This window comes from Triturus cristatus, chromosome 4_1 (assembly GCF_964204655.1).
Source record: "Triturus cristatus chromosome 4_1, aTriCri1.1, whole genome shotgun sequence".
Lineage (NCBI taxonomy): Eukaryota > Metazoa > Chordata > Amphibia > Caudata > Salamandridae > Triturus > Triturus cristatus.
In genome coordinates this window covers 1087300269-1087315228 of record NC_140585.1, presented here as the reverse complement: position 1 = coordinate 1087315228, position 14960 = coordinate 1087300269, and the positions used below count along the sequence as shown (strand labels likewise).

At 45.3% G+C, this 14960-nt stretch overlaps 1 protein-coding gene across 1 annotated transcript in view; it reads left to right on the top strand.

Moving 5' to 3' along the window:
- TBC1D22A (TBC1 domain family member 22A) overlaps nt 1-14960 on the top strand; it is a 1683159-nt gene that overhangs the window by 126758 nt on the left and 1541441 nt on the right. Inside the window, exons 3-4 of the mRNA XM_085654063.1 lie at nt 1313-1647; nt 13379-13558. Of these exons, the coding sequence (XP_085510189.1) occupies nt 1313-1647; nt 13379-13558 (515 nt within the window). The remainder of the gene's footprint in view (nt 1-1312; nt 1648-13378; nt 13559-14960) is intronic.

The following is a 14960-nucleotide window of genomic DNA, read 5'->3' as shown; positions in this document are numbered from 1 at the left end:
AGAGCAGGTGGTGAAATTGGCAGAACAATAACATGAGCAGGATACTACACTGACCCATCCTTACATTGAATGTATGCATCCCTGGTGGCTGACCCATTCTTACTTGGAATGTCTGCTTACCTGGTGGCTGACCCATTCTTACTGTGAATGTATGCTTCTCTGGTGGCTGACCCATTCTTACTTGGATTGTATGCATATCTGGTGGCTGACCCATTCTTACTTTGAATGTATGCTTCCCTGGTGGCTGACCCATTCTTACTTTGAATGTATGCTTCCCTGGTGGCTGACCCATACTTACTTTGAATGTCTGCTTCCCTGGTGGCTGACCCATTCTTATTTTGAATGTATGCTTCCCTGGTGGCTGACCCATTCTTACTTGGAATGTATGCTTCTCTGGTGGCTGACCAAAATTTCATTGACACTCTAAGAATTGAACAGGTAAAGGAGGCTGACCCCAAGCCCCTTACATTACTATTAGGATGCATTCGAGACTCACGGGTGGGGGATTCGCGTGGAGGTACACTGGGGGGCTGGGGGAGATTGAAAAAATAAAACTTACTTTACCAGGTCCGGCGCCGCCTCCGCTCCTGCCTGTGTCCCGTGCCTGCGTTCTCCTGCTGCTTTCCAGCTCTCCAGCCTCCGGCAGGAACAAGAAGCAGGCATCCTCCCTCCCCTCCCCTAAGCCAATCACAACGCTGCAATTGGTGCGGATGGCGCCCAGCTGGGCACATGTAGGGATACCATTTTCCCTATGTAGGCTGCATGCAGCCTACCTAGACAAAATGCAGAGTGTGCATGACTGGTTTGGTCGGCCCCATAGGGCCGACCAAACAGTCAGGGCCCACAGCATTGGGCAAGCCACTCCTCCCAGACCTGCCCACCAACCCGCCCCAAAGCAGGCATACCATTCTGCTTTCTCACAGAGAGAAAAGCAGAAATATAAAATGGTATTTAAAATACCATTTTATGTTTCTGCTTCTCGTACTGCGAGAAAGCAATGGGGCGACACTCCTCCGCCCTAATGGAGGAGCCGCCCCTGTTAGGATGTGCTGTTTTATCGGGATTACATTAGTCTGGTGAATGAGCTATAGCTGTCTCTACACTAGAAACAATGGTCGCCATTAGTACTAACATCAATATTTTCGAGGGATAATCCAAAATGCTTGCTAGTGTACACTCCCATCTTGAAAGGTCCAGTGTATTGCTCATTTTTGTGCTGCTGTCCTTCTTCCAGATTGTGCTAGTTTGGAAAACATTTTGTAAATTTAATTTTGTATTTAAAAGTGCTTATAATGACTTTAATTTGTTTCAGTCTAATTAAAGCCAATGCTAAGCCACCAACAACCCCAGTAAAGATAAAGAAAGTGACAACATTTCAAGAATTTGAAAGCTACACAAGCGATGCTTGGGATGCCGGGGAAGACGATGATGATCAACTTCTAGCGATGGCAACTGAAAGCCTCAATACGCCGGTAGTGATGGAAACTGCAGACAAGGTTATCAGAAACCACAGCAAGTTACATGATCAACATAAAGTACTGGAGGAGAAACTGGCTGATGAAAAAGCACAGTTTTTAGAACTGCCTTCAATGGGGAGCAGCAAGTTGGTCAAATCAGCAAGTGAGAGCCAGCTTCCTCCCTCCACTGGTATGTTGCAAAGTGAAACTGAGAGATTGAAATAGAAGCTGCTCTTTTATTGGGTCATGTTTCTTTTTAAAAATGTCACTTACCTGTTCCCATCAGTATGGTGTTCAAGAATTGTCAATACTTTCCAACTTTTCCTTTAAGATATATTCAGATGCATGCCCACTATTCCTGTAACTCGCATTAAGTATAACAGTGTGCTCACATATAAGAAAAGTGGTGGCAGTATGTAATATTTGCTATAATTATTTCAACACTGTTTTTATTTATGGAGCAATCTACATTGTTGTATTCATTGATGAAGTGCATCCAGGTGTGTAAACATAATTTAAGGTATAATATTAACACAGTCTCATTGTGTGTGGTGCTTAAACTGAAATTACGTAAATGGACTAATGCTGCAATTAATTAGTTATGCTTTTAACCCGAGAGACCCAAATTAAATTTCTAATTGATAAAACTGCACACGTGGACGGGTCTTGTCCCTGCTGATTAAGAAAAAGGGGCATCCAACTACCTGGACGGTTTATAATGGGTCCTCCTTTCTGATTGGTTTTTAAAGCTTGGGCTCCCTAAAAGGAATTGAAGCTATTTCCAATGTTAGGAAGAAGAGGAAAGGGCCATCCTGCTAACATCCATCTAGTGATAAGATCTTAAACATGCAGTGTCAGCGCTGATGGTATACTGCTTGACATTATGTTGAGAAACTTTAGACTGAGTCAAATGTAGTGTTTGTAACAGGAGAACATCATATATGAATATTGCCTCTATTCACAGCTGTTTTGCAAGGAGAACTGGACATTCTCGCACAGATACTGCTTGTGAACTTCCTTGCATCTAAGCTTAGGGACACAATAGGAAATTAGGTTGTCTCAGTCTGTGCTTCAAAGTGACTGAATAAGACTAAACCACTTTTGAACTTGCCTTTGCGCAGACGTGCTTTGTCAGGATACAGTTTGGATTTGTCCCGAGTCTTCTGACAAAGAATTTTGTGAATTATTAAACTTATTTACATGAAAGGATCCATGGAACAGTTGAAGGGGCCGTATTTTAGTTGGGACCCATATTTTTTGATACTCCTTTATCTTCATGCCTGTCCTCGAGATAAAAAAACATAAATAAAAAATACGTACATATATACCTACAGAGGCCTTTGGGTCAGCACTAATAATCTGTTGGTCTGGTTAGTTGGTCCTTCTCAGTTTGCTTCTGCCCACCTCAGTATTCAGCAAGGGCAGTGGGCCACCACACTTCATCCATTGAATCTCTTGCACTTTGAAGGTCAGCATTTTGACTACTTACATATGCATTCACCTAAAAAGGGCTTGTGGACTAATTCTTTAGAACTGGTGGGCCAGTACTTAACTTTGGCAGTGTTTTCTTCTTTAAATCAATTAATCACGCATTTGTAAAGTGTCGCATTTCACCCGTGAGGGTCTCGAGGCACCGGAGGTATTGGCTGCTGAGTGGACGTTTGATCATTCAAACAACCAGGTCATTAACTCCCTTCTTTCCATTGTATATCTTTTTTTGAGTCATCTCTGTGTGTTTAATGTATGTGGTTAGGTTACAGTAAGGCAAAGCCAATACTACGTTTTTGTTGTTACCAATAAGAATCAAATTTTCCTGTGATCTGTATTATAATTTAAAGGGTTTCTCTTCAAAGCACACCTGACTTCTAGGAAGCACCCGGAATGTTCTGTTAAAATTATACGAAATGGTTAATTAAAAAAAAATATTGCAAGGATATGGCAGCCAAGTTTAGCCTTCAGCTTGTTTTCTTTTTGCTTTTTATTTTTGTGGCATATGTTTGTTTAAAAAAAAAGAAAAACCTCAAACTAACCACCGGACCATCTTACCAAGGCCGGATGAATTGATGCTTGCTAATATTGGAACTGAAAGTCTCTGTTGCATCTATTATAGTACGAATGTCAGAAGAAACAAACATCAACAGTACAAATGTATCCACATAAAAAAGGAAAAATTAAAAGAATCAGATAGATGACTGTAAGGCAAGATTACTCTAGAAATGTCAGTAGAGAGATACATGATCCGTTGGGCATCGAAACAGATGCCCCTTCCACTCTTTTGCTTCATGGATAAGGTTTTAACTTTTAGGAATAGTGGCCTCCTACTAGAAATTTGTAGTTGATATGGAAGGAGTGAGTTATCTGCGTGGGGCTGATTCCCCATTGATTTGACTGTAGACTTTGCCACGCCTCTGAGTAGCATGGTAGGACTGTAAATTTTGACTTGATGTGTATGCAGGGCCCTTTCTTCCTCCCAGTCTGGCTCCAACAGGAAATAAGTATGACTGAACCTATTAATGCCCAAGAAGGATGAAACCCTGCCAGACACTTAGCTATTCATTGAACTTGGGCAGCGAGGAAGTATGCAGGGTGGCTAATCCCCCCTACTCCATGGGCGAGTGAAGCTTTGCCAATGCCACCCTACACCTCAACCTATTCCAGAAGGACTTGCGGATTTGTCAAACGCACGGAAGAATGCACGAGGGATGTAGAAAGGCATGTTAGTAAAGAAATACAGTAGGTGGGGCAAGACCACCATTTTTAGCAACGCCACGCTCTCCTCCCCACCACCGTCCGTGGCAACGTGCACCAGTAGGCCATCTGTGTATGCAGAAATGTTACCGATCTAGTGACATTGCCTTCAAATAAATCAGTTATGGTGTGGTAAACCAGCACCCCTAGATATCAGAATGTGTGTTGCTGCCAGTTGAGATGCGTCCCATATGAATAATAGCACATGGATTGGGAACATCAGGAAAGAAGGGGAACAGGCAACATTTGGGCCAATTTACTAGTAGCCAAGAAATGTTTGCAAAATGTGTCAGAGTGTAAGCGATCATGCTATGAATGTGATGCATGTCTTGTATGTAAAGTAGCATATCGTCGGAATATAATCATATCACATGTGTCCCGTTGCCCAGATGGATGCCACACTGTGTACCCCAGTAACGTATGGCAAGTGCTAATTGCTCTATCGCCAGTGAAAACAACAGGGGCAAGAGCAATCAGCCCTGCCTTGTCCCCTGTGTATAGAAATGACAATTGAAAACAGGGGGCCCATCTTAACCCTAATCAGGGGGTCAGGATATAATAATTCCAATGAGTCAAAGGCCTTTTTAAAGTACAGTACCAAGCATCCAGCACAAGGCCATTCATGGGTGACCATAAGTCATGACCTTAAAGAATCGATGCAGATTCAAGGAGGTGCTGCAAGTGTGGACAAAACGGTTTTGGTCAGTGTGAACCAAGGACGGATCCAAGGGTGCCAGTCAATCCGCAAGTATCTTCGCTAGTCTTTTATAGTCGGTGTTGAGAAGGGCCAGTGGTCTGTAGGAGCCAACAAACACGGGGTCTTTGTTGGGCTTAGGTAAGCAGAGGAACGTTGCCTCTCTCTGGGAGGCAGTAAGGCCGCCAGTGGAGAGGGCCTCTTCATACAGTGTTAATAAGTGCGGAGCCTATTGGTTCGCATAGGCTTTATATAACTCCGCTGGCAGACCATCTGGTCCTAGGGACTTGCCAGAAGCCAACACGATAATGGCATCCTTGATTTCCTTCAGTGTGATGGAGTTATCTAGCTCCATCCGCTGGTCCAGGGAGATGCGAGGTAGTGTGATGGTGGCAAAAAAGTGGGCAAAAAAGGGGGTGTAGGTGTCCGAATTTGCTTCTGTATGTGATTGAAATACAAATGGGCCATTGAGGTTGGTCTTGATGAATGAGCCAGACCAAAAGCCATCCAGCTCTGTCAGAGGTGGCGTGTGTGCATGCCGAGTGAGCAGAATAAGTTAGGCAGCGTCGTCTTTCCAACAACTTGCCATGTAAACCCACGCTTCCGCAAGTTCCCATCAGCGGTGGGATCACCGACCATCCGAGTTTCCAAGTCCAGAAGGGTATGTTCCAACCCTGAAATATCTGCAGAGTCCCTGTAGTGCCCCCTTGAAGGCATCCCACTCTATCAATTTAGAGGAAACAGTGCCAAGATGGTTCTCAAAGTAATCCACAATCGCGGTCCCCAACAAGGCTCTAAATGGAGGATCTTCCAACAACGCAGGTTGGAAGCACCAGGTAGGGATGGGAAGTTGATCCATAAGCCCACTTCTGTAGAGGTTGTGATCGAAGTGGGTGCGACCCAAGTAATCCACCTCCATGACAGAGAGAAGAAGCGATAAGGCACCGACCAATCTGTCGATGCAATCATATAAATTATGAGGCTCAGAATAGAAGGACTCCAGAACAGCCATAGATCGACCAATCCCCAACGCTGAAGCCAATCTGTCAGCATTTGTGCATTAGAGGTTGCAGTCCTGCATAGCAGTGGGGGAAAGGAGCGATCAAGGGCGGTATCCAGAACGCTGTTAAAGTTACCTCCCAGATGTCACGGCGTGGTGCTCCATCTTGAGATTGTATGTGAGAGCACAGGGATGAAGGGGGCCTACTCCATGTTCAGAGCATATATTGAGCCCAGCAGGATGGAGCGGCCATCTAAGCAGCCCTACACCAGCACATATCCATCCTACGGGGTCTATGATCATGTCTTACACTACAAATGGGGTCCCAGGCTTGACTCACCCCCCTAGCATATGTGAAATAGTTTGGGGCAAACACCTCTCTTTACCAGCAACAGTGCAGTTTGATGCTTTTGGAGTCTATATGATGTCTTTCCTGCAGTAGCTAGATGTTTCAGGTAGGAGTAGACTTAGTAAAGGTACAATGGTGTATGCATACCCCTCACATACTAGGTAAGTATATTAAAATGGGCCATTTGTGACTGGGAGTGTCGTCCATTGACTGGGCGTGGTGTGGGTGGTAGCTGGTGTGAGTCGGTATATAATGGGCATATGAGGGACCAGCAGTGGAGGTCCAGGCCAAGAAGAGTCGCAGGTAATACCAATATAGCAGAGATACAGCATGCTTCTGCCGAAACAGTGAAAAATCCCAAACTCTACAATGGTTGACCAGTCGGGAAACTGATGTGGGAAAAGCTAGGCAGCCAATGAAGCGGTCGTCAGTATAATTAAGGCGGTACATGCAGGAGCCCGTGTTTGTGACAGCCTCTGTGGTTGCCCGGTACTAAAGTGGGCTCAAGTATAACGGTTCCCAACCACAGGCATGATAACCAATCCGCTCCATTAACCCCATGCCCCCACAGCGGAAGGGGAGCACTGCCACCCGTGCCACGCTCTTACGAGAAAAAGAGAACAGATGAATCATACATTACATGTGAGGGTACACCAATACGCATTACAGTAGACATAACAACAATGTCAGTCAGCTACAGCCAGGTATCATATGCTTCAGATGATGTTGTCAGATGTCTGCAGCATGTCTTTGGGTAACGTTGATGAGTCTGTTCTAGAGGCCCATGCAGTGGAAGAACCATCCTCACTTACTGATTTGTCCTGCTCCAAAACCCTTCCAGTTTCACTCAACGCCGCAGCTTGTTCTGTGGCCTGACGTCTCTCCTTTATGACATGTTCCAAATCAGGTGTACAATGCAATGGAGGAGAGCATCTGCCATGCCGGCGCACAACCGCTCCGCCAAGAGCCCCAGCAAGTTACAGCATCACGCGATCAACCGTTAAGTGACCTGCCATCTCCAACCAATCCCACACATCTTCAGTGGAATTGAAGAGTGTTTTTCCCTCTGTCACCACTCTCAGTCGTGCCAGGAAGAGAAGGGCATACCAAACATCAAGTTCACAGAGCTGGCGTTTGACCGCAAGAAAGGTTTGCATTATTTTAGCACCATTATGGTGTAGTTCGGAAAAAACATTTTCCTCGCATTGCCCACTGAAATCACCTGTAGTTTCTGCATCTCACACAAAATTGCATCTCTGTGTTTTGTAGTGTAGTAGGCAGAAAAGGAATGGTCTGGGCGAAAGCTCAGCGGTGGTCTGCACACTGGAACTCAGCGAGCGCGCTCCACCAAGAAGAATTGTGAAAAAGTGTTGTGAGGTAGGAGCTGACGTAGCCAGCACTCCATGTATGTGATGGCATCCGATCGCTCTGCTCCATCCGGCAAGCCCACCACGCGTATATTGGTGTGGCGTGAGCAGCCTTCTGCAACTTCTATGCGCCATTTGAGGACTTCCACATGTTCTGCCATCAGGTGCATTGAATAATCAAGTTTGCAGGTCCTTGGCTGTAGTTCTGCAATGGTCTGTTCGACAGTATGTACCTTATCTACAAGTTTGAGGTGATCCGCATGTGAGAGTGTCAGGTTTGTTGTCACTACATCGATCATACTCTTTAAAGAGACTCGCATTGTTTACAGCATAGTACCATGTTTGTCCACCGCTACGATAACAGCATCCAATTTATCGCTGATTGATAGCGGGGGAGCGGACCCACCTGCAGAGCCCGTGTCATTCAGCATCCTGTCATGTTCAAGGGAGGACTTTGCGGACATATCCTGTGTGCCCGTGTGCGTATGCCCCATCGTGATAAGATAGGTTAGTTTGGCACAGCTTTGTGTCTTCGCCTGTGGCCCGCTTGCCAACACCAAGTGAGGAGAGGGGTATGGCAGCACAAGCAGCCCCAGGGATCCAGGTATGGAATGGCAGACTTAACGTGTGGGAACTGGATCCAGGGTATATCCTACCAGATGATGTATACTGTGTAATGATCAGCTCCGGAGGTGTACTGCGCAGTCCCACCAGTCCAGCGCCAGCAGTGGTCAGCACACACAGAGAGGAGAGCGCCAGCCTGCTTGTGCCGATTGGGGTCCTGAGCGCAGCAGCACAAGCAGCCCTGTTACAGGTACTACAGCAGGTCAGGTGAACAAAGTCAGTCCTAGCTACAATTGAGGGCAACAGAAGAGGTCCACTGAGTAAGTGTCTATGGCCGGACAAGGGGACGACCCCAGTAGTTGCCAGGAGTAGTTAGTGGTGGAGCACACCGTGGACAGGCAGGCTCTGAGACCACAAGGTCACCAAATAGCTAGCACATGTAGAGGCCCAGGGGGACCGACACCCTACCACCATGCAATCAGCAATACCCAGTCTGTTCCTCCCCGAGAGCAGTCCCTACAAGCTCCATGGCAAATCAGCGTAGCTGCTGCAGCCAGTCCAGCTGTGCCATATCTCGATAACTTGCCATTGCTGTCAGGGATGGGTAGTGTCAGTGAGTCAGCTGGAGACTCTGCCCACGGTATCACAGAATCCCGCAGGTTCGAGCAGTTTAGAGGACTGCATGGACAGCATGATGCATCCACGCCATAGCCCGACTTCGGCAGCACCTTACCCATGCGACCTCGCCTGAGCGATTCTAGGCAGCTGGGCCGAAGGGAGGGCCCTCAGGTCCCCGTGCATATTGTATCGCACAGCATGTCGTGCCACACTCCCTGGTCGGTCCAACGTAGCAGAAAGGTGGACCCCGTCCCAAGTCACCATAGGTCCGGCACCTCGATGATCGAAACAGGGGCTCACTGTCTCTTGTACTGCAAATCGCCATCGTCAGCCAGTATCTGCAGCGTGGTGGTTGCGGGCACACCTTCAGGCTGCATCGAACACCCACTGCTTCGAGTTCACACCTTTCCTCACAGCGATTTTGCACAGCATGGAGGCAGGACAAATGGGAAACAACTGGGAAGTCTTGCTCCCGTGGATGGCGGGCTCCTGACAGAAGAACTTGCGGATAAGCTGATCTCGTCTAGAGTACATCCGCCATGATGGCTGCGTTAGCCATGCCCTGCTTTAGTTTCCCCTTCATTCTAAGAAGGGTGTAAAGAAGTATAAAATAACTGAAGATTTGAAAATGTCTAAGCCCTATATGCTTACTGAGCTTCATCTCACTCCCCTTCTGATAGGCAGCGATGCGTCAGTTCCTGAGTCCTTGGGAAGGCGAGGAGACAGTTCTGCTGCACACAGGAGAAGTGATGCATCAAATCCAGACTGTATGGGGAAGTGAAGCGTCCGAATCCACGACGGTTCTGGTCTGCTAGTGATGCATGGAAAACTTGGTGCACAGGTACCATGCGTGACACACCGGAGATGATGCGTCGCTCTTTGAGGCTTTGCGCCGTCCAGCGTTGGTGCTGGGGTCTGCGCGTTGAGACTTTGCGTCACCCGGCAAGACTCAGCGAGGCTTCGCGTCGTCCGCCGCCGGTTCTGAGAGACTTTGCACGGCTTCGCCATGCTTCATGCTGGTTCTTGCAGAGATTAGCTGCAAAACCAACCTCCGAGGTCCTGTAACTGGAAGGAGGCACCTCAGGCAAGGAAAGGACTCACAGATGGCAGAGTCCAGCAGCACCAGCAGATTGAAGGAAGTCTTTTGTGTCCCTGAGACTTCAGAACAGGAGGCCAGCACACTTCAGGCCCTTGGAGATCTCCTTCAAGCAGGGGACACAGCTCACAGCAAAGTCATTCACCTTTCCTTGGCAGAAACAGCAACTGCAGGCCAACCCCAGACACACTGCAAGGGCAATACTTCTCCTCAGTCTCTCCAGTTCTTCTCCTTGGCAAAGGTTCCTCTTGAATTCCTGGAATGATCTAAAGTTCAGGGGTTTTAGGTCTAATACTTATACCCCAAAATGTATTTGTTCTCTTTGTGCAGAGAAGCCCTGTGCCCAGTCAAAACAAGTTCTGGGGGGCACTTTGCAAGTGCGCAACAGCCTCCATTGTCAGTGTGAGCCTTGGCTCCAGACACACCACAGGGGGGCCGATCCATCATTGTAGAAGGCAGGCACAGCTCTATTCAGGTGCAGGTGCTACTCCTCCCACCACTCCAAATGCAGGTCAGGCCTATTCAGCCTAGCGCTGACTCATCCAGACTCTCTGGTGCCACTGCACATCCCCAGCCCCTCCAAAGCCAGACAGTCAATGTGCATCCTAGCAGAAGCACTCAGGATGGCTAAGCAAGAAAACACCTACTTTCTATAAGTGGTATTTTTAAACACAGAATGTACAAATCACCTTTCCTAAAAGATGCATCTTTAGATTCTGAGTTCAGGCATACTGAACTTTATTTTCCTATCTGGTCCCAATGGTAAGTTATTTTAGAAGATATTATAAATTAACTCCCATGCTTTCCTATGAGGACAGATAGCTTTACAATAGTGAAAAACGAAATTGGCAGTATTTCACTGTCAGGACATGCCACGCACACCAGGGCATGTCCTACCTTTCACATACACCGCTCCCTGCCCACAGGGATACCTTGGGCCTACCTTAGGGATGACTGTCTGATATGCAAGAAAAGGGAAGGTTAGGGCCTGGCAAGTGGGTGCACTTGCCAAGTCGACATGCCAGTTAACAACTGCGCACAGACACGGCAGTGGCAGGTTTGAGTTACCGTTTCAGAACTACTCATGTGGGTGGCACAATCAGTGCTGCAGACCCACTAGTATTATTTGATTTACCAGCCCCGGCACACTCAGTGCACTTTACTAGGGACTGACCAGTAAATCAAAAATGCTAATCAGGGAGAACCAATCCTAATAACAATTTACACAGAGAGCATATGCACTTTAGCACTGATTAGCAGTGGTAAAGTGCCCAGACTCCTGAAACCAACAAACACAGGTTAGGAAAAAATAGGCGGAGAAAGCAAAATGTTTGGGGATAGCCCTGGAAAAAGGGCCAAGTCCAACACATGTGATATCCAGATTAAAACTCTCCCCCATCCATGACTATCTGACACAACGGGGAAATTATAACAAACTGATCTCTGGTCTGTACAGCTTGATTATTGAAGATCTTTACTCAAAAAGCCACAGGATCTTTACTTTAACATAAATGCTCCACCATCACCCAGAGAAACTACTCCGAAGTTGGCTGGTTACAATTGTTGATAGAGGACTAAGAGAAGTGAGGCTGAGATTTGGATACTTTAAGGTTCTTCCCCAATGGTATTGGACACCTTTCAAATTCAAGAAGGCAGGACTGTCTCCTCGCAAGAACTGTTGGCACTGTGGACAACTTGGTGGGAGAACCTCAATCATATCTTACTGAGAATTAGGCTGGTGGATGCTCCAGTCACCTTACTGCTTGTGACATCTAACTGTCCATCGAACCAGCCCTACTCCGTGACACTGAAGAAGTAAAGGGCATAAACTCCCATAGCAAAAAGTGGCTTGCCACATCCCTCGTCCTGACTAAATTGTGCATTCTGTGCAAATGGAAGTGCCCTTTATCACCAATACTCTTGGAGTGGTCTGAGGCAATCATTTCTGAGTTTGAATGAAAGAATAATATTTAAACTAAGTAACCAGCTCTCAAACTACAAGGAAACAGGAGACCCTATTTTGGTGAGCCTTGCTTTATTTTTTACTTTGGGCATACTCTGCAGTGCTCTCTGCAGCCCTACATTGTCCTGGACATTAAAAACCAAGATTGTCATACTGAGTAGTTCTTAGAATCCCACACAGCCTTCAACAAAGGCTCAAGACCGGGGTGTCCGATTGGGCTTGGGCAAACGGCACCATGAAAAACAGAAGAAAACCGCATGCTGCCTAAAAAGAAAACAGAGAATTACAACCCTCTCATTTAATATTCATTTTATCTAACATAGAGCACCCCATCATGCACTGCGAGAGCTTCCTTGTGTCTTATTCCTTTCTGAGGAGGAGCCAAGGAGGAGCAAGGCCTCCACTGTCAAGTTATTAAAGTGTTGTGGGGGCTTCAGGGAGTGCAGTAGCTCCCCCAGCCCCCAAGTGCAGAGGATCAATGACCTGCAGGAGGGATTACCTTTATGTTAAGCAGTCTCAGATTTGAAGCTTGTTCTTTCAAGCCCTGGAGTGTGGGCACTCCTAGTGGTTGATCCTATGACTACAATATATGGTCTATAGACAGAAAAGAAAGACTCTGGCACAAGGGATTATTGTTGTTTTGCATTGTAATAATTTATTGACAGTTTTCTCACTTAACCATGCAATGTTTACTACTTATAATGAACGCTTTTCCACACTGGTGGTGTTTCTAATAATCCCAATAGTTTATATTGCCAAAGTATAACTTCTGAATAATGTGGTGACCTCTTGACAAAGCCAGTCAGTCTGCGTTTTTTGTTTTTAAAAAGAAACCCACTTGTATTGTGATGTTGCATCTGGGATATGTGGGTGGCACTGTGATTAAGGGGTTCAGGGCCCACCAGGGGTAAGATGTGATATGAGAGTATCACGAAAAGTATTTCCCTCTATCTGATGTATATATTTGTAAATTAATGTCTCAAATTTATTAGTGGGTGTGTAATAAATGTACTTTTCCTTTTTATATTAATTTAAGTGTAGTTGCATGCTAGGGAATTGGGATTGCTAGCCCACACCACCTTCCATGAGTAGGCCTTGGACTGCTCTTCTTCTCTACCCTGAGATAGTCAAGTGCTACAGTGGGGTACTTGCTTCCTAGTAAAATTGTGGACCAGTTACTCCTTTGCAACTGAAAACCCAGTTTCTTACACTCGCTAAATATATTTCTAACTTTTTTACGGAAGTCAGTAGCCAAAGTCTTACTTTTGTTCTACTTTCCTGAGAAGCCCTCGAGGTCTATAGTTCGGATTTTCACAAAGTGGCTTTGAAAAAGACATGCTTTACTTACAAAGAAACAAAGTTACGTGTGAGCGCAGCATGTCAGCCAGGCAACTGCTCTCTTGACTGCCTTCTCATGAAGGGCAAAATGTTACGGCATTAATATTTTCTACTCTGGGTAGGGGCTAGAAGGATGGAAGGTAAAGTTTATAATGATTTCTAAGTTTTTTCTCTTTGTCTGCAGATGGTGTAGGAGGGAGTGCTTCGGCACAGAGACGGCAGTCTGTTCCTTATCAGCCAACCATGGCCTTAGTCGCTGAAATTGCTGAAGACAATTCTTCTGTTCCTGCTGCCTTCCCTGAGCGAGAGTCATCTCGATTAGACAAATTCAGGCAGATTCTTGCTGGTCCTAGCACTGACCTGGGTAAGTCCTTTTATTAATCACTTATCATTGTAAGGTATAAATGGTGAAACAATCCCATGTCCAGGCAGGCGACGTGAGCGCAGGAGATTTTAGCATTACTACAGATCATATAGATGAGTTCCTTTTAGATTAAGTCTGTGTAAATCCATCTGTTGTGGTTTGTCCTGAAAAGCTGCCCTGGATCCAGCCACTGATTACCTATAGTGGACACTGCTTCACTGGATGTAACATGTTCTCACTCTTAAAGGACAATTTAATTTTTTTTTCAAATATGACCTGTGACCTAATTTATAAAAAGGTTGCTATTAGTTTCATCGTGAAAATATGTTTTTAGAAACCCAACGAGCTACTTTAAAAGCTGCTTACATTTATTTTAAATTTACTCTCAGACCTACTGGGAGGGCTGTGGAAAATGGGGACCGAGTTAGGAAAAAGGGTTTACACTGAAATATATGGCAAAGAAAATGCTAAATTCCAGCACTTTGAGATTATAAAGGCATGAGATAGATATGATATAACTATACTAATGATTTAACACACATAAGTATTTATATAAAATTGATCCAAATAATCTAGAAAATACACGTAATTCTTCGGTATAGACAAATAACAATATTCATCAAATGCATTCAAACTGGTATATACCAACAAGTCAGTTTGCCGTTCATGGCAACTGAGGAACACGATGTTATTAATACTGTCCCCCTCTGCATCCCTAAATAAAATAGATTTGCTAAAGCATTGCATTCAGTAGAACACAGTCCTTAGATACACACGTTCTTCTAATAACACGTGCACCTAGTTTACCCTGTTTATGTCAGCTAAGTTTCAAAGCTCTCTTCTGAAACTCAGAATCTATTTTATATTTTCTTTATGTCTGAGAAAAACACCCCCGTCTAACAGTGGTGCTTTAAATTTCAGCATATCAAACTTTAAAAGAGCCTCATATTTGTATTATTCAGATTTGAAAATCTTAAAATCAGAAGTGCTGCGTATAGAAGAATTTGGTATTCTTCAAGATTTTGCATTTTCTTTCAGTGTAACTGCATCACCGGGGTCATAGCATTTGTTTAGCCCTCTGAACAGGGGTGATGGGATGGAAGTAGGTGTGCCGGAAGTACTGCAGCACCCCTAAAAATAACTTTGTAACAAGTCAATAATGAGGACTAATCATTTTCTTTTTATCTTGTTGCCTTTGCTGTGCATTCAAACATTGTTCTCAAATATCAGGCATGCTCTTTTGACAAATTGCTACTTATTTTTTTAACTTGGAAATTGTGGTTTACTTTTCCTTTCTTTAACTGCAAGGCAACAGAAATGTGTAATGTGAACCAAGTGACTATCTTGCTGGGGTATACGGAGCGTGAAAGGAAAGGATATGGGATTTCAAACGTTTCCTAAC